This window comes from Setaria viridis, chromosome 9 (genome assembly GCF_005286985.2).
Source record: "Setaria viridis chromosome 9, Setaria_viridis_v4.0, whole genome shotgun sequence".
Lineage (NCBI taxonomy): Eukaryota > Viridiplantae > Streptophyta > Magnoliopsida > Poales > Poaceae > Setaria > Setaria viridis.
In genome coordinates, this window is record NC_048271.2 from 49318119 (window position 1) to 49339836 (window position 21718).

General features: G+C 43.8%; 3 protein-coding genes and 1 long non-coding RNA gene across 4 annotated transcripts; 3 read left to right on the plus strand and 1 right to left on the minus strand.

Moving 5' to 3' along the window:
* The first annotated feature begins 2009 nt into the window (after positions 1-2009).
* LOC117836029 (uncharacterized) lies at positions 2010-3144 on the plus strand. Its single transcript, XM_034715384.2, has one exon. The coding sequence runs from the start codon at positions 2113-2115 to the stop codon at positions 2773-2775; it is 663 nt and encodes a 220-aa protein (XP_034571275.1). The 5' UTR covers positions 2010-2112; the 3' UTR covers positions 2776-3144.
* A 130-nt stretch (positions 3145-3274) lies between these two features.
* On the plus strand, positions 3275-5867 carry LOC117836028 (cyclin-J18-like). The gene is made up of 9 exons (XM_034715383.2): positions 3275-3435; positions 3541-3617; positions 3687-3804; positions 3911-4009; positions 4088-4105; positions 4199-4269; positions 4988-5114; positions 5204-5264; positions 5498-5867. Exons 1-9 carry the CDS (start codon positions 3334-3336, stop codon positions 5626-5628), a joined length of 804 nt encoding a protein of 267 aa, XP_034571274.1. The 5' UTR covers positions 3275-3333; the 3' UTR covers positions 5629-5867.
* Positions 4330-5503, minus strand: LOC117836031 (uncharacterized). The gene is made up of 2 exons (XR_011897223.1): positions 5069-5503; positions 4330-4564 (listed from the first exon to the last, which is right to left on the minus strand). It is a non-coding gene; the product is annotated as an uncharacterized lncRNA (long non-coding RNA).
* A 10099-nt stretch (positions 5868-15966) lies between the features above and the next one.
* Positions 15967-21679, plus strand: LOC117838446 (65-kDa microtubule-associated protein 6). The gene is made up of 12 exons (XM_034718482.2): positions 15967-16469; positions 17811-18014; positions 18760-19020; positions 19190-19405; positions 19486-19641; positions 19728-19887; positions 19962-20113; positions 20291-20378; positions 20592-20665; positions 20755-20829; positions 20912-21264; positions 21353-21679. Exons 1-11 carry the CDS (start codon positions 16371-16373, stop codon positions 21260-21262), a joined length of 1836 nt encoding a protein of 611 aa, XP_034574373.1. The 5' UTR covers positions 15967-16370; the 3' UTR covers positions 21263-21264; positions 21353-21679.
* Positions 21680-21718: the final 39 nt, after the last annotated feature.

Sequence of the window (21718 nt, forward strand, 5' to 3'; positions counted from 1 at the left end):
CGCGGGCGCTGGTTGGGTGAGCGGGCGAAGGCGTGGGACGACGGCGGCTTTTCCGATGAGCGGGCAAAGCTCCGGTTGGCCAGCATGGCGCTCGCCCCGTCTTGTCGTGGGCGTGGGTTGGGCGTCGAGGCTCCCGTCCTATCGCTTCCCCATCGGGGATAGGGCGTCGGCGAGCGGCCGGTGGACGGCAGGCGACGCGCGGGCGAACATGCTCGGGCGCGCTGGTGTCGAGGCAAGGTCGGGCAACGCACACTATCGACTTTGGGAGGGGCACTCCTTACGATTTTCAAACTAAACAGTCGAAAACCCCTTAAGCAAACTTGTAGAACTGTGGTTGTAGCTCAACTTTATTAAAAGTCTGACTTGAGGTTAGATAGGAAAATTGTGAGATAACCGGTTGCAAAGTTGAAGGAAAACTTGAATTTCAGGACTTCGGTTGTTTGTAGGGTTTTATAATACTCCTGTTTTGATTCTTGTTTTTGATCTTCTCCCTCTCCGAATTAGCCAAAGTGCCTTTAACAAAAGTTGTTTGAAATTAAAAGTTTTACAACTCTTATTTGGGCAAAAGATTTAAGTTTGTATATAAAAACTCAAGTTTTAATTTTAACTCCAAAAAGAGCTTTTTAGGGTAAAAAGGATATTTTACCTCTTTGCTTAGCGACTAACAACTTGTTTAGGTTTAAGTGCACCTAATTAAGGCAGAGTTGTTACAGTCGGACCTGGGCACCACCAACCGAGGGGCGTCGGCCGCCGTCGGGAGCCACCACAGCATTATCATGAAAGAAGAGGGTAGGGGAGGATGGGGGGAGGTGTTTTGTGGGGGAAGAGATGTGCCCGCCGCCGTCCTCCTCGAGGCCGGACAGGCTTCCGCCGGCGAGCTCTGGCGGCGGCGAGTCGAAGGGGAAGGAAGGAGCGGCGCTAGAGGTGAGGTGGTGGCGCCGCCCGAATCACCCTAGGGCGATGCGAGGGCCGATCCATCTTCCCTCTTGCTAGATTTGAGATGTAAGCTATATACGTTGCTACCGCATGCTCGCTTAATTAAAATGTAAGTTTGTGCCCGCATAATAACTATAGTTTCAAGATTTAATGCTAGCACTAAATTACATCAAAACTTTAGAAGCCTCAATAGAAAATTAAAATTTTAACTGGAGGGCCTGTCTGCAAGCGCATCACTGCATCCTCGAAATTTTCTACAAGTGCTATCTCTGAACTTGTCGATCAACCTCCTCTAAATTAACTGTCGAAACACCCTGCTAACATTTTATTCTGCAGAACTCTGCAAGCACACGCACTGACGCACGTGCAAAAGTAAACCTGCTGTCAGAAATTGTCTGAACTTGTCGATAATTTTCATCTTAGAGCAGCCACAGCGTGAGTGAAAGCCGATGCTTGGATAGGAAAGAGAAACTTTCAGGCATCGAATTTGCCATTGTAGCGGTCGATGCTGAGTTAGAAAAAGCCAGCACCGGTGAAATAGATACCCGATGCCTGGTTAGTAAAATATTGCTTCGTAGCAGGAACAAGTACAACAGAGTCACTAGGCAAAGAAAATTGCAGGAGAATGAGATAGCTGGTGGCATCGAGGTTGCACGCTGCTACGTAACAAAAACCAAGCATCGGCGGTACGTGGCGGTGAGATGTTTTTTCAAGCCTCATCTACGCTGTGGCTGCCCTATTATCTTCTCCAGAGTCCAGAGTCCAGACCAGGCTAATGCTCTAGAGGGTAATAGTGTTACTGCAGAACCTTTCTGCTCGTCTGTACTACAGCTTCCATCGACGGTGCCAAAGATCTCGGGAACGGCACTCGGGCAGGTAGCCGGATCCGGCGTGTCCGTTCGCGCCGCGCCTCCCTGCCTCGATCTCACCACTCTCCAGGAAATCTAAGCGTACGAACACTCTAAACAACGCCGTGATGCGCGCGCCGCAACAGTGAAGCGTACTGATGCAGTCATCGCTTGTAAATTGCTAACCACTCCGGCAAGCAAGCAACAAGCAGCGACGGTGGCGCCACGCACGCTTTCAGAGTTCAGAGTTCTCGGCTTCAGCGGCTTCCTCTGCCGTCCATCTTCCTGTGCCCAGGCCTACGCCCTACTCAGTTCTTGATCGCATCAAATGAACAGGACGGCGGCGAGGAGGAAGCGGAGGCTCTCCCCGCCCAGGCCACGGCCCCTCCCACCGCCGCGCCTCCTTGCCGTGTCCGTCGCCTTCGCGTCCACGCTCCTCTTCCTCATCCTCGTGCTCCTCTCAACCTCCCCTCCCACGCCGCCGCGCCGGCTCGCCAGCGGCAGGAGATCCTCCTCCTCATCCACGGCGCTGCCCCGCTGCGGCGCCGCGGGCCTGGGTGAGCTCGGCGACGCGATGGTGTCCATGCTCCCCAAGGACCTCCCCTTCACCGTCTTCGTGCCGTCGCCGGGCTCGTTCCGCCGCGTCCTCGGGCTGCAGCAGGGGCGCAACGCCAGCGCCGCCGCCGAGGGAGACAACGACAACACCTACGCCGTCCTCTCCCGCGTGCTGGGCTTCTCCGCGGTGCCTCGGCGCCTGCTCGCCGCGGACGCACCGCCGCGCGGGACGGCGTGCCTCGCCCTCGCCCTGGACTCCGTGTCCGGGCTGAGGATCCACGCCTCCCGGGACGCGCGCGGGGCGCTCGTCGTCAACGGCGTGCGCTCCGAGTGCGTCGACGTCGTCAGGGGCGAGATCGTGGTGCATGTCATCGCGGGCGTCCTCATGGACGCCGAGTTTGAGCGCTCTTTCGCTGTGGAAGCATCTGACAGTTGATCATCAAGTCATCAGAGTTCAGACACGGTCCTGCGTTTCTTTCTTTGTTATGGAGTGGAATTCGCGCGACAATGCAATACATTTGCAAATAACATCTTCTACTTCGTACTGTTTCAGTGACGAATCAACTTGTTATATGGACTTCGAGAATGAAAAAAGAAGTCATCAGTTATCACCATCGCATAGAAATCTTTCAACAAAAGAATAAGTACAGAAAGATTTTACAAGCGGATCCGTAAATTCAAATATTTCAACCATAGCATAAAAAATTCCCAACCCAGAACAATAGAATTTAGATATACGTTTTATTTACTTTAAAAAAGAAATAAAATAGTTTTCACCAAAATTTATTAGGTAACATTAACTGGGCCGTAGTGCAGGGGAAACTGCTGGATCCTGAGAATTCATGGACGAGTGGGCTACCCTCTCTTCCACTTGGGCCGCTTTCTGGACTTGTTCACTGAGGCCTGCTCAGCCTCATCGCCCCTTCTCTCTCTCTTCCCGACTCAAGCCGATCTGCTGTGGCTGTTGCTCACATTGCCTGTCTCGCGCGTCAGAATGGAAGTCGAGGAGGACGCAGTGGCGGCGGCGGCGGCGAGCGCGTGGCCGGGTTCGTCCAGGCGCCGCCACCTCCTTCAGTTTCTCCTCCACGCCTCCAAGGTGCACTCTCTCCCCTGCCCTCCATTCGCAAGCCCAACAACCCGCCTCCCCCAAAACCCCGACCGAGCTAGACCTCAGCTGCTACCTCCCGTGATTTCCTCGCAGCGGCTCGACCTCCGGCCCATCGTCAAGTACTCCGCGCTCGAGTTCTTCGCCGGACGCTTCCTCCCCGAGCTCCCGAGGTGACCCGTCATTCTCCGATCCTTGTCTGGGGGCACGATTGTTCTTACTTCTAGGCCTGGTTGCGTCAGGAAGTTGGGGTTCTGCGGCGCGCGAAGCGGACGAGCCGTGAGGTCCTGGCTCCTCGAGCCCCTGAGGGACAGCAACCTGGAGCTCTTCGCGCTCGTTGCGGTGTGGATCGCCAGCAAGGTGAGACATTGCGAGCCTTTAATTTCCTTGATCGGACGCTCTGTGCTTGCTTGTCGTGGGCGGTAGTACCACCTTGCTTTTTTTCCCCGTGCAATTCTTCGTTCAGATCCACGACCTGAGGCCGCTGTCAGTGAAGAGCCTCAAAGCGTTGGGCGATCGCATCATCGCCGACCAGCATTTCACGTGCCGAGACTTCGCGAATGCTGTGAGTTAGATACACTATTTCTTCCTTCTTTTGATTGCTTACATGGCGTGACTGAAGGTATTTGCTGTAATGCCACAGGAATTGGTGTTCATGGAGGTAAAGCCTGGCTAAGATTACCACCGGAAATAGCTAATTAAATTGATTCTACCAACACTGCTATATTCTTTCTATTTGTTGTGGGTTTTTCAGGTAGTGGAGCATAACATTGGATCTTCAAGCATTGCTTTTGTATACCTGGAGGATCTTCTCATCCATTTCAGGTTCTTTGGATTGCTTCTCATCAGTAACCAATTGTTGACTTTTTTAAAGACAAAGCTATGGAACCTGAAAATGTGAATAACAGCTTATGCAGAGACTTTTTTTGGTTGTGCTTCACCATTACAGAGATGAAATGTCTCATCTCTAAATCCACCCTTTTCTCATATCAATATTCATGCATGTGACATTACAGACAGGTGGAAATGTGTCCGATTCAGTTTTCTCACCCCATGGATCAGAGCAGCCTGTGAAGCTCTTTATAGCAGTTCTTAGTGCAGATATCGTTCTGCAGAAATGCTGAAATGGGACGGATTAGTGGAAATATCTCATACCGTATCTCTTATCTGCAAAATATCTATGAGACTATGTCTTGTTAACACAAGTGAAGCTGACAATATGAAAAACTAAGAAAAAGGGTTTTGTTGGATATAATCAGAAAATTCCCCTAAACCCCTGTATTGGGTGTCTTGTCTTTACCATATCTTTACAATTTTACCAATCCTACAAACTAATGGACACAGGAATTATCAGTAAGCACTAAGCATAGAATCTATATTACTATAACTAGTACTAGTATATTACCATAACTGGACTTGGACAGCTGTGTTATAGGATAAATATACTACTGCTACTATTTGCTAGTTGTTGACTTCTTGGTTTAACTAAACATTAATTTATATTTGCAATCAATTTACTGATTATCTTTTCTTTCACTGCCAGGGAAATATCAAAATTAGGTGATCTTTTGGATCTGGATGTGTGCATGGAAATTTTGGATATTCTGTATGAGACTGAAGATACCTCTTTACTTTTTAACTCTCCTTGCTCGCTTGCTGCTTCAACTCTTGTATGTATGCTGCATTCCTGTTGCGCATATTTTGGAAAGAGCTGCCACCAAATTAATGCCTGACACAAAATTGTTTCAATCCTTTTCAGGTTGCTGCATATGCTATATCTGTTCCTAAGCAGACATGGGAGTTTCCAATCCTTCCTTGGGGTAAGCAACTCCAGTTTATTTATGTGTTTATTTATGTAGATTTAATATTTTCTATATGTAATCCATTTGGAAAAAATAAACAACATTAATCGTGGAATCTAGCATGTCAAAGAGTATTGAGTTATCGCTACCTCAATCAACACCAGTTGTTCATGTAGTACTAAATTATGAAGAAGACGCATTTAATGGATTAGGCCTATGAGTTGACACATTAAAACAACTGCATTTTGCAGTCAGGTTTGCTACATCATATGATGAGGAGGAAATCATGAAGATTGTTCTGACAATTCTCCTGCATGTGCTCAAACCAGACGGGATCAGAGAGAAGGACAAGGGAGATTTTGATGTCAGATGTTTATTGTGAATAAGTAATGTGTAGAGCACAAGAATGTGCCCCAGTTTTGCCTTTGAGTTGTGAAGTACTGATGCCATTAAACTGAGTACAGAAGATACATGCCTGTAGAACACTTGGCCTCTTTTTGTGCAGGGGTTCAAGATTAAGATGTCCTGAATGGCCTTGTGAACTGAACTGTATGATGATTAAAGAAACACACACACACATAAGCATCACATAATGGAATTCTGTATTGGATATTATGATGATATTTGGAGTAATGGATAATGCTGATGGAATGTATTCAAGTTTTTTTCCCCTAAAGTAGTTCGTCTATCAGTAATTCATATACAGATGGCCCATCAGCTCTCACTGAGATCGGCTTTGTTATTCAAGATATCTGTTTGGTTTCCTAATCGAAATGAAAGACTCAAAGACTGGTGTGCACAAGAGTCAAAGCCTACTGAATTATCCAACGAAAGCCATACATGGGGGGGGGGGGGGGGGGGGGGGGGGGGGGTCCAACCGTCCAAGGAGTTGTTGAAGAATGAAGACTGAGGTTCAGAGTCTTGACACAGTGTACAGTGGGGCACCGAATGAAGAGCCAAATATTCTAATGCATATGTACACCAGAAACAAACATGTATTCGAGTTTATGGACCAGTGCAACCCGAGCTTCAAGTCCCCTAACTAACCAATAGGTCGTGACGGGCGACGGGCTGACGGCTATCCATGAACTGATGAACATATGGTATTCTGGTGCCAAGTCCCTGTCCACGCATGCAACTTGCAATTGTTTAGCTGATACCATTCTTGGAGCTTTTGCTCGAGAATTCCATGTACAATCTGACCCCCAAGAAAAGAATAAAAAAATGGGGGTCGATCAAGATCAACTGCTGAACTGCATAAGCTCATTGCTACATCTCTCTCTCTCCCATAATTCTGTTGTTGATTTGTTTACAGTTCTCCACCACGCTGACGAATTTGTTGCACCTAGCGCCTTTGATGACATATACCGATTGCTCAGATAGACGCTGAAACGAGAAACTTCACAAATTCCTGAGGATCTTCTGAACATAACTTCTCTCAAGAGTCAAGACATGATGGAACCTGCTCCTTCGGTTCTCATTTCTGATTCGACCAGAAAAAAATGTTCAGAATTCTTTGGACGAGATAATACCTGCACAATATGACTCGCTATACGCTATCCAATCAACAGACTTCAGTATAGCCAATTTCTCCACACCTTTCAGCTCAGGTTAGAGATCAACATTTTTGCAGCGTGCACATCAACAGCAAACATCTGCAAGCTGCAAACAGAATGGTCGCAAATCAGCATAAATTGACTCCTTGGCAGGTGAGGTTGCTTCCCTCGTCTTCTTCATCTTCATTCCAACAAGAACTCTTCCGTACTGTCAGTAGAGTTTCCTCGTACCGACGGCTCTGAATGCCATTAGGATGCAGGATTCTCCAACCTGAAGCCAAGAAACGGTGCCCGTGCGGCCGGGCGCATCCGATTCATCAATCCTACCCCGCGCCGGTGCGGGCCCTTTAGCATCCATGAATTTCATCTCCGTGGCACGCACGGCCGGAGTCGCCGTCCCATTCGCACGGTCGCCCTCTCCGATCGCCATCACGCCTGGACCTCGCGGCGGGGAAGCTTCTGATTTGGTTTCTGGGTTGAGGGGCATGGACGCGGTGTGCAAGCTGAGGCGGGTTTCTGGTGTGGACGAAGCCATTCTGAGGTCGTGGCGAGACCGCGAGACGGGCTCTGGTCAGCGATCCGGAGCCGCCATGGCCATCGCGGACAGAGAGCTTGCTCGTCTCCGGTGACTGAGACAGATTTTATAAAATCCCCCTTCGTTTCGATCGCGAGATCGCGGTTAATAGTCGCGATCCAATATTTTACATGAACGATCGCGATTGATAGTCGCGATCCATTATTTTACGTAGAACCCCCTAATCGCGATCCGATTGTTTACATAAAACTCCCTGAAAGGGTATGATAATATACGAAATAGTCCCCCCCCCCCCCCCCCCCCCCCCCCCCCCCCCCCCCCCCCCCCCCCCACTCTCTCGTCCGGCGACGGCGACGGCAGCCTCGTCGCGGCGAATAGAGTCCCGCTCCTCCTCCGTCTCTCCCTCCCCCTTCTCAGACTGGTTTCCGCCACCGCGCCCCGCTCCTACTCGTCTCTCACCATGGATTTCAACGTGGCCAACCCCCCTCAAAAAGAGTATAGGGTCGACGGGAATGAGAAAGAAATGGATCGTGTGCGTTGGGGGCGGATGGGAGGATCACGAGTAGAGGAAATGGGGATTAGATCGGAGTGCGGCTTCCCGGCCAGACCCATCTAGGCTCTCTCTCCCCTCCATTGGTTTCCCCTCGCTTGCTTGTGCGACCGGCGCAATAACCGGAGGCTTGCTTCTTCTGCGGCGGCTACGACGACGGAAGTGATCCAATGTTATTGCTGTCACTGCTTGCTTATGAATTTGACCTAGTACTTTAAAGATGTTACTTTGCCCCTTTCTATTTGTCCGCATCAAGGCACGAACCATGATTTATCCGCTTCAATCACTTTCTGCTCGAGTCCTATAACTAACAGTTCTTCTGTTCATACAAATGTAATTGTTTAATCTGATATTATCGAATATGCTAGTAGCCTAGCGTAAAGTTTTCTTTTCTTTCCTTGACGTTATAGTACTACAGAGTACAGACTGATCATGCAATTCATGAACTGGGACTAACTAAACACACTCCTCCCTTCGGAAATTAAAAAAAAATTGAATCCTAGGCAGCAGACAACGTCTGGAAAGTTTTCTGAAGAGATGATGGAAATTGTAGTTCCCTTGCAGAAGGTGACTCAAATACCAAATCAACAAATTTCAGTAGTCAATTTCTCGATAACTTGCAGATCAGGTTACATATCAACTTTTTGCAGTATCCACATTGATAACAGTAGAATGATTTACAACTCAGCATAATTTATTTCATATAAATTTGAACTTAACTGAACTTAACATCAGGAAACCAATGCCTTGCTTGGTGCTGCTCATCTCCTATTCACCTCAGCACATCTCAGAAGATGATCCTCCCTGCCTTGAGGAGGCTTGAAGGTGTCGCCCCATCTTAGCAGCAAGGGTAGACGGCGATGCAGTGCCTGCGTCGGGGAGGTTTGCACTTCATCAGCAGCAGGCCAGCAGCATGGCAAGGACGATGGTGACGAGCAGCCCCAGCAGGTTGAATGCTGGCTAATCATCTCCCTGGCTGCAACACAGCTTGCCCATGTTAGCTGTTAGAGGGGGAGGAGATTAGTTCTTGGTACAATGAGGATTAAGGAGAGCAGGGACATGGTTAAAGGCTTCTTTCTTGGCTTGCAATTTCTTTATGGCAACGACTCTGGATACAGGTCAGTCTTTCTAGTATATTACCATAACTAGCCTTGGACAGCTGTGTTGTAGGATAAATATACTACTGCTACTATTTGCTAGTTGTTGACTTCTTGGTTTAAATAAACATAAATTTATATTTGCAATTAATTTACTGATTATTTTTTCTTTCACTGCCGGGGAAATATCAAAATTAGGTGATCTTTTTTTATCTGGATGTGTGCATGGAAACTTTGGATATTCTGTATGAGACTCTCTTTACTTTTTAACTCTCCTTGCTCACTTGCTGCTTCAACTCTTGTATGCATGCTGCATTCCTATTGCACATATTTTGGAAAGAGCTGCCACCAAATTAATGCCTGGCACGAAATTGTTTCAATCCTTTCCAGGTTGCTGCATATGCTATATCAGTTCCTAAGCAGACACGGGAGTTTCCAATACTTCCTTGGAGTAAGCAACTCCAGTTTATTTATGCATGATTTATTTTTTTCTATCCATAATCCATTTGGAAGAAAATGAACAACATTAATTGTAGCTTAGGTTTAGATTATTTCTTTGTATCTAGTGCATCAAAGAGTATTGAGTTATTGCTACCTCAATCAACACCAGCTGTTCATGTAGTACTAATTTATGAACAAGACGTATTTGATGGATTATCAGGCCTATGAGGTTACACATTAAAACAACTGCATTTTGCATCAGGTTTGCTACATCATATGATGAGGAGTAAATTATGAATATTGTTCTGACAATTCTCCTGCATGTGCTCAAACTGGATGATCAGAGAGAAGGACAAAGGAAATTTTGATGTCAGATGTTTACTGTGAATATGTGATGTGTAGAGCACAAGAATGTGCCCCAGTTTTGCCTTTGAGTTGTGAAGTACTAACGCCATCAAACTGAGTACAGAAGATGTGCCTGTAGAAGACAATTTAGCCTCCTTGCGTCCAGCGGTTCAAGATTAAGATGCCCTGAATGGCCATGTGAACTGAACTGTATGATGATTAAAGGACACACACATAAGCTTAACGTAATGGAATTCTGTATTGGATATATGATGATATGTCGAAGTAATGGGATACGCTGACGGAATGTATTCAAGTTTCTGAAGTAGATCGCCTATCAGTATACAGATGGCCCATCAGCTCTCACTGAGGTAGACTGAATCTGTGATATTCCTGATATCTGTTTGCTTTTCTAATTGAAAGGAAAGACTCAACACTGGTGCACAAGAGTCAAGGCCTACTGAATTATCACATGAGGGTGAGGTTCAGAGTCTTGCCGAAGTGTACAATGGGGCACTGAATGAAGAGCCAAATATTCTCAAGCGAATGAACACCAGAAGCAAACGTGTATTCGAGTTTCTTGACCAGTGCAACCCGAGCCTCAAGTCCCTTAGGCCCTAACTAACCAATAGGCCGTGACGGGCGACAGGCCGGCTGACGGCTATCCATGAACTGGTGAACATCTGGTGCTAAGTCCCTATCCACGCATGCAACTTGCAGTTGTTTACGCTGACACCATGCTTGGAGCTTTTGCTCGAGAATTCCATGTACAATCAGAAAAGACTAAAAAAATGGGGATCGATCAAGACCAACTGCATCAGCCATAGCTATATATCTCCCTCCCCTGATTCTGTTATTCTTTGCTCTACAAATATTGCATGAAACTGAAGTGATTTAAAAGGCTTCAACCAACCAATATCCCCTGGGTTTTCTTCAGAATTTCACATCACTCATCAGCGTTGCCTTGCGCTATCCGGTCGCTGCGCAGGAGCTCTCGCGATGGCGTCCGCTTCACCATCCTTAAACCGGAGCCACCAACCAGAGCACTTGGTTCGCGGTGGTGGAGAAAGAGAGAGCACAAAGCGGCTTCCAAAGTGATCATTCTCGTTGCGCGATCGGGACGGAGCACCTGAAGCTGGAGCCGGCAGACCGGCAGCAAGGAAGGAAGGGCCACACGCGTACAGCTCTGCAGCTCGTGCGTCGATCTCAGCTTTGTGCCCTTTTTTTCTTTTCCTTTTTATTCTACAGGGTGAAGAGCTTGAACTGAGCACAGCAAGCAGATTCAGCTATGAGATTTCCATGCCAAAATGAGCTCGGTTTTAGTCAGATAAACCATCATGACCTAGTGGCCTAGGCCTAACTTTTAGTTTTCAGTCAAACAAGATGCTTTCCTCCTGTGTAACCTTTGTCTGGCCCAGTTTATGGCTTAGATTCTCTAATCTGTAGCGTATGCTTTGTGTTTACAGGAGGAATAAACCATCATGGTCTAGTGGCCTAATGCCCTAATCTAACCTTAGGATTTGGTCTTTTGTAGGTTCCATGATATCCAAAATGTGTTTATGTTAGCTTGGAAGGTACAGCAGTGAAGTAAAGTAAAACCCAGGATAATCCCATCTTTATGTTGATGGGTTGTTTAACCTCGGAAGCACTGACAAGTGTGCCTTTTTTTTCTAAAAAAACCAATATTATTAGGTTAGCAGGTTGTCAAGCCCGTGACTTTGATGGATTCTGTTAAGAGTACTATAGTGTCTGTACGGTTTGCCTACTTTGCTATTGCTGTCTCCTTTTCATGTTTATATCGTTCCCATTCTCCGAATGCAGATAAAGCCAATTCGGTAAGGTACTGCAGACATTCCTTGCAATGTGAGCGCTGATTTCTTATTGGTGGTATTGCACGAGTGTGTATAATTGAGAATGTATTAGTTTTTTTTTCCGAAAACAAAAGAATTTCTTTCAAGGAAACTCAACTTTAATTTTTTTTAAGCAAAGTGATTGCAACTTAAAGCCTGCAAATATATTGTGGTGGAAGTAAGGTGTTGAGATGCTTCACTTCCTGCATGTATTACAATGCAAGAAACTTAGCTGACAGGTGTAGCCTGTAACTAACATCCCATTGCATGCTTGTGTAGTTGTGTTGTGTGTGATAAAAGAAAAGGCCTCTACTGGTTTAATCTGAACTGCTTCTGCATGTGTTAGCTGGCTGCAGGCTCATACTTTAAACCTACTGCAAACAAATAAATTTTTTTTAAAAAAAACTCAGCTCCTATCCACGAATGAATGATCATCTAATGATTGACCACTGCAGAAGAAATGTAACTGCAATATCCAACGAATTGATCTCAAGCTCTGAACTGTCTGAATTATGTACTAATCATTGCAAAAGGGAGCAGATAGATACATACGCAGGCATTTTTTTTGGTTCAGAGTTTTCTCGTTGTCATGCCGATAATTCCACGAACCACCTACAGCTGGCGACATGGAAGGTTTATCTGAAAAAAAAATGAAAGGTTTATCTGAAGCAGTTAGGCGGTCACATTGCTTTCCTTTTCTCTTTTGACTTGTATTTTGATTTTCCCCTTCACAAGTGCAAAATTGCATGCGTATACATGTGTATATATACAACAACAGACCTAACTACCAGTGTAATAGTAGCAGTGTGGCAAGTGGCTGACAGTGACAAAAGGCCTGCTCCTGCTAGTTACCAAAAAATTGACAGCTGCAGTCTAAGAGCGTCTCCAATGTTATGAGCTAACACGATGAATTTAGAGAAGAGAGAGTGTGCAACAGCTAGTCTTGAATATTGTACAGTGAGGGGAAGGTGCATTGGGAAATGAGCGAGCTTATCTCTTCACTCCTACCTAGTCTCTTGTCTTTTGCACTGTTCAATAAATAAAAAATTAGTTCTACTAGCTTAGGCTAATGAAAAGTTTCAAGTGATGTTTCCAAGACAGCCACATAAGCAAGAATGAAATGAAATGAAAAGTTTCAAGTGATGTTTCCAAGACAGCCACATAAGCAAGAATGAAATGAAATTGTGTTTGAAACTACCCTCCCTAATGCATAATTTCATGGTGTGGTTTCATAGTATAAAAATCGCATTTAATTTCATGACTCATAGAGAGTTGGTATTCGTGTACAGCTAGTTTCATCTAGATGAACCTGGTTCTCTCTCTTCTTTAATTTCATACCATGGCATCAAAAAATCCTATGTGATATACTAATTAATAAGAATGAAACCTCATGAAACTTCCCATTGGAAGTAGCCTTAGAGCTAGATTGTCGGAGACGCCCTATAATCGATTTGAATCTGCAAAAATATTTTGCCCAATCGAGGGGAAAAGCCCTTTTGAGCAAATTAGGTAGACACAGGGCCCTTTGAAAAGATAATGATAGGATCATTTGTTAAGATAGGATCATTTGTTAAGCAACCAAATCAAATGATTGGGCCCTCTGAATTGTGGTTGATTGCTTTGGAGGGGTCCCAATTACTCCAATAATGATGGCTTTCCTTGAGCTTATCATGGATGGAGCAGGGAGAAAATTTGGGCAGAGAATACAAAGCCGAGTTGTTGAGCCCAAAATTTGGCCAGGCCAACCTCCCAATGATGGGGATTTGGTGCAGGATCCTTTCGAGGTCGACGTTGCCTTGCCCTACACTTCATCTGCAGCAACGCAGCCATACTTCCGATAGGGAACATACACGCACATTTGTTTCTTCTTCCTTTTGCAGCAACCGATTTAGGTGTTGGAGATCTTGACCCGACATGGAAGAAAAGGTAGGGAGACAGGCAGTGGATGTGTATTTGTAAACCCAGGGGCATTTGGTAGAAGGGGAAAACATGTTTATTAGACAAGACCCGGCCAAAATCTTGAAACTTTAACCTAATCTTATAACTTTATTGGATTTTATAAAATATCTTCCGCAGGTGGTGGGCATACACCATGATCAATTTGGCAATATGCACATAAAATTGCTGAAATCTAAACTGCTAACTTTGCAAATATCTATATAGTGAAGCTAAGATGTAGAAATTTTTTATTTAAATCACGACATTAATTTGAAACCGTTGTCATGCACTGACATGATGGTACCTGGAAATCTCTTCTTTTGTTGACCATTCCTAACAGCGTATATGTGAACAGAAAGACGTACGTACACAACATAACTGAAAAGGATCAGGGAGATGTACATAAACATTACTAAAATATATATAAAAACAGATATGTGGGAACATATATAGCGATCAACAAGATTTGTCCTAACAACCCGTAGATTAATTCATCATTGGAGTACAGTTAGTTTTCTTTCCTGAAAGTACTGTCCAGGCAACCGAAGTATGGAAGCGTGCACATCGGCGCATACGTTTGTCCTTTATTTCATTCCTTGTCCCCCAGCGCAACTACCGTGAAGATTACACAAATCATAACAAGCATCAGCGCGTATCAGATTAGTTCGGCAAAAGACTGAAGATTTCGTGAACCAAATTGCAGTAGAGACTTCAAATTTGTCGTGACTGGTTGCAGGTAAAGACAACAATGTTAACAAACACTAAACTCCCAAAGAAAAAAAAAAGGAAAGGTACGACATTATGTGCATGAAACAAACATGTGCTCCTACTTCCGTGTTCAGTACTTGCATAGTACATCAGGTTTCTGTTTCTCTGACGACCGAGTTGCGTTTGTTTGACCAAACAAGGAGGCCATGGACCTGAGCATATGTAACTGTATCGGAGTTAATGGCAATCTTAGCATCACACCAACTCATGAGATAGTCGTCCTTTTGGCAGAAACACAGACACCTCACCTTTCTACTGTAGCTGCTAAGCTGCACATGACCATTCAGGGCTTGTTTTGATGCTTTCTGATGTACTAGAAAACAGGCATGGGAAAGAAAGCGGAGAAACTTGCAGGAGAAAAAAAAATTGAAGATGCTTCAAACTTCATTATATAGCTGAATCTAGGAGAGCAATAGACCACCATGTGTGCATTGCAGAAACTGCATGTATTGGATAACATTGCAAGTAACACCTGGCAGTTTGTGTGCACCTCACTGTGAGGAGCCTGAAAAGAGGCAGGAATGGAAGGACCAATGCTCCTGGAATCTAGATCCAGTACTGCATTATTTAAGCAACCTTTAAACTTTCTAAGCCCGGTGGCTTTTCCTAATCTATTGAGAGGTTGACCTCAGCATCACATGGGCATCAGGGCATGGCTCCTTATTCTTCATATTCTGCATGTGGAATTTGTAGGCTCGGAATCATTCTCAGTAGTTACAGGGAGTAGTAAACTTTCAAGAACACAGACAATTTTTCGGTCAACTCTTATCTACGTTTGGTATACTAGTACTTGTTTGTGATTATTGCCTAACGGTCGGCAGAAACTGTCAACCGGCTGAAAAAAACCAAGAGTGCCCATCATTTAGTACTCATTGTGATTGTTCTCATGCACATCGCAGATCTAGTTTACGATCAAGCATGATGCCTAGTTCGACGAACTTGAACGGTTCAGATCGCACACACGAGATGCAAAATGCTGGACCACTCGTCTTAGTGTAGCTTAAAGCGTAAGATGCAACCAAGTGGTCCATCTAAAGTACTAGCTGTGTTTGGTTGGACTACTTGGCAAAATTTAGGGACCCGCGAAAATTTCACTGATGATCGAGAGTTAGATGTCTTGCCTCCATGGAATCGATGGTATGTAATCTTTAGATCCTCTTTCTCCCCCGTACCCCAATGATTTGTGCATTTTTTGTCTCACCAAATTCATACGCAAGTCATGGTCTCATTTAAAACTGAACAATAATGTTAGCATTTACTTGCTACCTACAATTTTTCTTCCAAAAGTGTAAATCCAATTGTTCAAAATTTTTGGAATTTATTTGTCCATTTAAAACGTGGCAATTTTACAGAAACATTCAATGCTAGCAGGAACCGGGAGAAATTCCCTCATTCCAAAGGTTTTTTTTTCCTGGACGAGTAATTGAAGCACGAATCTTTTATCTCTAACTCGAATTACTTTATGTTTTGTGAAACTTTAATTAGGTAGACAATAGAACAGTGAACGGTAAGAAGCACAGAAAACCCAGCCTTTATAAAACTTCAGATCTTGTCACCACATACTGCTGAGTGCTGACAAAAGACTTCCGGAAAACCAAGCAGAAAAGGGCAAATACTGTGGCAACCGGTTCCCAAAAACCGCACCAGGAAAAGGAGCAGTTTTTGTTGGCCAGCTCCTATTGCAGCCAAAAACAAGCCAAGAAATTTTGGCTATTCACAAGGAATTCCCCTTCTCTTCTCCTACCTCTCGCCCTTTTCACCTCCCCGTTTTCTTCCCCTTCCGTTGCCAACTTACTCGAGTGAGATCCATATATAACCAGGCAACCACCGCTGCCCATCTCTCCGCCTCTCTCTTCCGTTCTCTCTCTGGAACCAGGGTGGTTGTCAAGCGGCATTCGAGTTGGGAGTCCTTGCCATTGGTACAAGAGCAAGAAGCAAGGACAAGGAGGGAAGGGCAGGGAGAGAGTGAGGGGCAAGGTGCCTGCTTTGCTTCAAGTTGCTTCTTCTCTCTCCTTGCGCGGGGGAGAGGGAAGCGGGTGAGGAGATGGGCGAGATGGTCATGGCCGGGTATGGCCTGGACAAGGCGGTGCGGGCCAGCGTCAGCTTCGACACGCCGTGCGGCGCGCTTCTGCGCGAGCTCGAGGTGCGTTTCTCCCCGAGAACGAAGTGTGCTTTGGTTTGCTTTTTGTTTGTTCGCCGCGTCCTTGATTTGCTTGTTCCTTCGAATCATTTGGCAGTAGTCTGTATCAGGATTCAGGAATGACCGAATGAAGTGCTTGCTTGTTTCAGAGGAAGTTGCAGATTTCCTTTTTATTTTCAAGGAACAAAAATTGCAGATTTTTAGTCATTTTTCCCAGTGCAAATTTTGTCCAAAATTTTTTCCCAGAGGTTGAATTCTTTCGTCTGCCTTACTGGTTACTGCTTCTTGTCACCCTCTCTTCCCCTCCCTTCCCCCCAAAAGGTGGCGTTCCTTTGAAGAGATGCCACGATTTTGAGAGGAACAGTTGGAAATTTGTTGCTTCTGCTGCTTGCAGCTTTCTTTGTATGAGCTTTAAAGCTGCAACCTTCGATTGATTGTCGAGTCTTCCTCTCGCTTTCTATGTTTCTTATTAAGAAGCAAAGGGAATATATATGTTTACTTCTTTCCACTGGTTATAATTGTTCGAAGGACGTACGATTTTGGAGAACAAAGAATGCTTGAAATTTTCGATGGTAGTATGCCACTTGATGACGTAGCATGAGAAAGAAGAATATAATGTTATGCTGGTATTCATTTGGATTGTTAAATCATTCATTTTATTACTAATATAATAGCAATAGCTGCGCTCAAAATTTGATTTGTAACTCATGGGCCAGTGCATCTATTTATAGGGAAAACTAATGCATGTTCCCACTTTTTCAGAAGTTCTGCAGGACCAAATTGATTCTTTTTTGTAGCAAAACTAGTTTTATGATAGCAATTCTATCCAGAGAAAAGGGACCTGTTAGAGAATGCCAAATCACATTTCCATATTATATCATGGAAGTTTCTTGTATGCTTCATAGCCCTAAATGTATCTTCTATTTTATTTTGGGTGCATGTAACCAGGCTGTTTGTTCATTGAGCCACTACTGGGCACATCTTTTTGTTGCTTGCTGTGTCCCATTTCATGAGTTACTTGGTAACATTTTTCTAAAGATATACCATGACTGTTTGTCGGTGTCCATGAACAATAACCCCTTCACCCTGCTTAAGAAAACATCCCTTTATTGATCAAATAATAGATATTTTTGAGCGAATCAGATAAATACATTCAAATGAGTTTAGAGACGTTTATCTTTTTTTTTTGGTTTCGAGTTGCATGTATCTTAAATGGTGTTCAGGTGCTTTTGCAGATATTTTCTTATTCTTATAATAATGTTTGAACACATTCAATAAATGATGTTTATTTTTTATACATTTTTCTGTCTCGTTTGGTCATCTGACAAATGAAATTTATTCTAGCAAATATGGACAGAGATTGGGGAGCGTGAACAAGATAAAGATCGCATGTTCCTTGAACTTGAAACAGAGTGCATGCGTGTGTACCGTCGAAAGGTAGATAGTGCCAGTGCTGAGAGAGCTCAGCTCCGTCAGTCATTGATGGCCAAAGAAGCAGAGCTTAAAGCTCTAGTTGCTTCTATAGGGGAAAACACCACGCAGTTTAAGGTATATTTTTTCATAATTTATATTTTTGCCTCTTTCTCAAATGCTTACCCTATGGACCTTCAAGATGCTGTCTCTTATCATGTAATTCTCGTTTTGGTTTGCCTATCAAGATGCAGATATCGGAAGTTGCATTGTTTACAACAAGTAATGAAATAATTGTCGATGTCATGCAGTACCTTGTGTAGAATAGATGATATTATGCGGGTTGGCTGTCTTTTTTCAGTTAGTGATGAAAAGATAGCACAGTGACATGGGCAGCTGAGTCATTCGGTTGTTGAATAGTCATCTCAGATGGATACAATTAGCTCGTTGAACCAATTTTTTAATTAGAATTTTGGTAACTGTGAACCATGTAGTCAGTGGAAGAATTATTGAATATAGTGCTTTCCTATAGTACATGTAGGATTTTTATTTCAGCCGCAAAAGGTGCACTATGGGACATATTTGTTTCAGGACAATGCCTTGGGATCTTCGGACCCACAGCTTCTGCATGCATTAGACACTGCCAAAAGAAGTAACTGCTTATGGAATGAATGAGAAAAATAACATTATAAAAGCATCCAACGAACCTGAAGTGTTGTGTTTTTATGTATCCTAGATACTAAGTACCATATGTTTGAGAATCATGGACACTCATGTTTTATTGCCAGAGAGAAAAACTTGTGGCTGAGATCATTGTATAATCCAAAGTAAAACAGCATGTTTCTTTCCTTTTTCTTTGGTCATGTGAGATATTCATTTGTAGGTGGATGAAAAGCACACATCATTGAAAGATCAACTTGCTGCAGTGACACCTCTCTTGGAAGAGCTTAGGGCAAAGAAAGAAGAAAGAATCAAACAGATCTCAAATGTGCAATCTCAGATTGAGAAGATAAAAGCACAAATTTCTGATCACAGTTATCAGAACAATGATGGTTCTGTCAAACATCTTAATGATGATCATGACTTGTCAACCAGAAGAATTTCGGATCTTCAAATGCAATTGCGGAATCTACAGAAAGAAAAGGTAACGCTGATCTTAGCTTAAATGTTTATTTGTGGAACTTGCTTTGGTTCAATATATTTGATAAATATAGGTTGGTCGATCGAAATTGTTTAACAGTAACTAATCTCTTTCTTGGCTATGCTATATAAGTCGAAGAAAATTAAGTTTCAACCTTTTCGTTTTTGTTCAGTCTGATCGTCTTCAGAAGGTCTTCATTTATGTGGATGAAGTGCACTGCCTATGTGCGGTGCTTGGGATGGATTTTGCAAATACTGTAAAAGAGGTGCATCCAAGTTTGCATGGAACCAACTCTGAAAATTCAACGAATATCAGTGATAGTACTCTTGAAGGTCTTACTCAGACTATCCTGAAGCTCAAAGCTGAAAAGAAGACAAGAGTTTTGAAGGTGATTCCTTGGCGTAGAATTGGACCTGTAGCTCTTTTTTGTTTTGTTAGCTTCTCTAACGATTTGGTCGATGTGTTCAGTTGCAAGAGATTGTAGAAAAACTTCACAAATTGTGGAATCTGATGGAGTCAGCTGAACAAGAGAGGAGACAATTTGCCAAAGTAGCTGCTGTTCTTGGATCTTCTGAGGAAGAGATCACTTCTCCTGGCATCCTGTCATTGGAGACAATTCAGGAGGTAACCATCTGTGAGATAATTGTTTATTTGCAAAGTGATTCAATTCTCACAATTTATTATTTTTGTTTTATTATTGGATTCTTTAGACAGAAGAGGAAGTTGAAAGGCTAACTAAACAAAAAGCTAGTAGAATGAAGGAGCTTGTTCTCAAGAAGAGGTTAGAACTAGAAGACGTCTGCAGAAATGCACATATGGAGCCTGATATGAATACAGCACCAGAGAAGATCATTGCATTGATTGATTCTGGTATGTGTGCTGACACAAAATTGGAACTTGCTGATGGTCAATTTTTGAATAATCTAAGAACATTCCACATTCAGGTTTAGTGGATCCTTGCGAACTCCTTTCCAGCATTGAAGTACAAATAGCAAAAGCAAATGAAGAGTCCTTAACAAGGAAAGATATCATGGAGAGAGTAGATAAATGGCTATCAGCTTGTGATGAAGAGACTTGGCTTGAGGAATATAACCAAGTAAGATTCTTTTCTTCATTAAAAGATTAGGGTGCGTCCATTGGATATGGTTTCAGCCTTTCCTTTCTTGACATGTTAGTACTGGACTTTCAGATTGGCTTAACAAAATATAATTTAATCTCAGTATACTTTATTTTGTTAATGATGTCTTCAATGTTTACTTGTGTCCTTCTGCAGGATGATAACAGGTATAGCGCTGGCAGGGGTGCCCACCTGAATCTCAAGCGTGCAGAAAAGGCAAGGATACTTGTGCAAAAGATTCCAAGTGAGTCTTCGTTTCCCCAGCTGCTATTACTGTTAACTTCAGTTGAACATGCTGCATCATGGCACTACCAGTGGGATTAAATCTAGCAGTTCTAGATACAAAGTTGTTGGTGTAACTCTGCTGTGTACTCCTAACTCAACCTACTCGACTTTTCCTATATAGATCTGCTTACTTGCTTTGTAGAGTGATCATAAACTGCTCTTTTTTCTGCAGCTATGATTGACAACTTGATAGCCAAAACTTTCGCATGGGAGGATGAAAGAAATGTGCCATTTTTATATGACGGAGTAAGTTGCTGTATCAACCATATTTATAATGAATCAGGTTGAGTAGTTTTGTTCCATATAGTAAAGGAATATTGAATTTGTGTGTGAAGGTTCGTTTGGTCGCCATTTTGGAAGAGCAAAAACTCAGAAGGGCACAAAGGGAGGAAGACAAGAGACGCTGCCGGGTAGAAATTAATATCCTTCCTTTTGTCATTGCAACCACAAGAGCTCCTGCACATATAATTACTGACTGAACCTTTATTACAGGACCAGAAGAAGCTGCAGAGTTTATTGCTTAAGGAGAAGGAGTTGATTTTCGGGTCCAAACCTAGTCCCAAAAAGACAAACAGCTTCAATAGGAGGACGAGCAGCCACCATTCAAATGGAAATGGCACTGGATTCATGACCCCAGTGCCCCGCCGAGTTTCAGCTGGCAGTGCCACCCCGGAGCTTCTAACCCCACGCTCATATTCTGGCCGGTACAACAACTACTTCAAGGACAACAGGCGTCTGACAGCCACACCACTGAACTTCTCAGCGGTTTCCAAGGATGATAGCATGTCATCCTTCGCCTCCATTAGCGGCTCGGAACCTGATTCACCATTGTATTTGCACTAAGTGTGAGAACTCTGAGGTTTTTGTTGCAGTGCTTTCCATGATGTTTCATCGCTTAAAGCTTTGCTGATCCTGGTTTTCGATTGGTTTCAGGTTGGTCAGGGAAGAGATTTCTTGGTGAGGAGTATGAATAGCCTCAAGATTGGACCAGTGTGTGGTAGCTGTTAACATTGCTGATGAGTGACGACAGATTGTGACAAAATTTAGGTGAAATTGCTTGTAGATATAATTTCTAACATTCATGGTTCTGCTCTATTTCTAAATTTAAGTCGTTTGGTTAGGAAATATGTGAATGGGATAAGCTGTGCAATGTAATTGTTTCGTGCTGTGTGTGCTCTCTTCCCCTCCCCCTTCTTGGAGTTCTGTACTACAGGTCAGGCATGTTTTGCAAGTGAAGAAAGGCTTGATTTTTGTCGAAAAGGATGTTGCATTTCAGCCTTACAAACTACAGCATGTGTA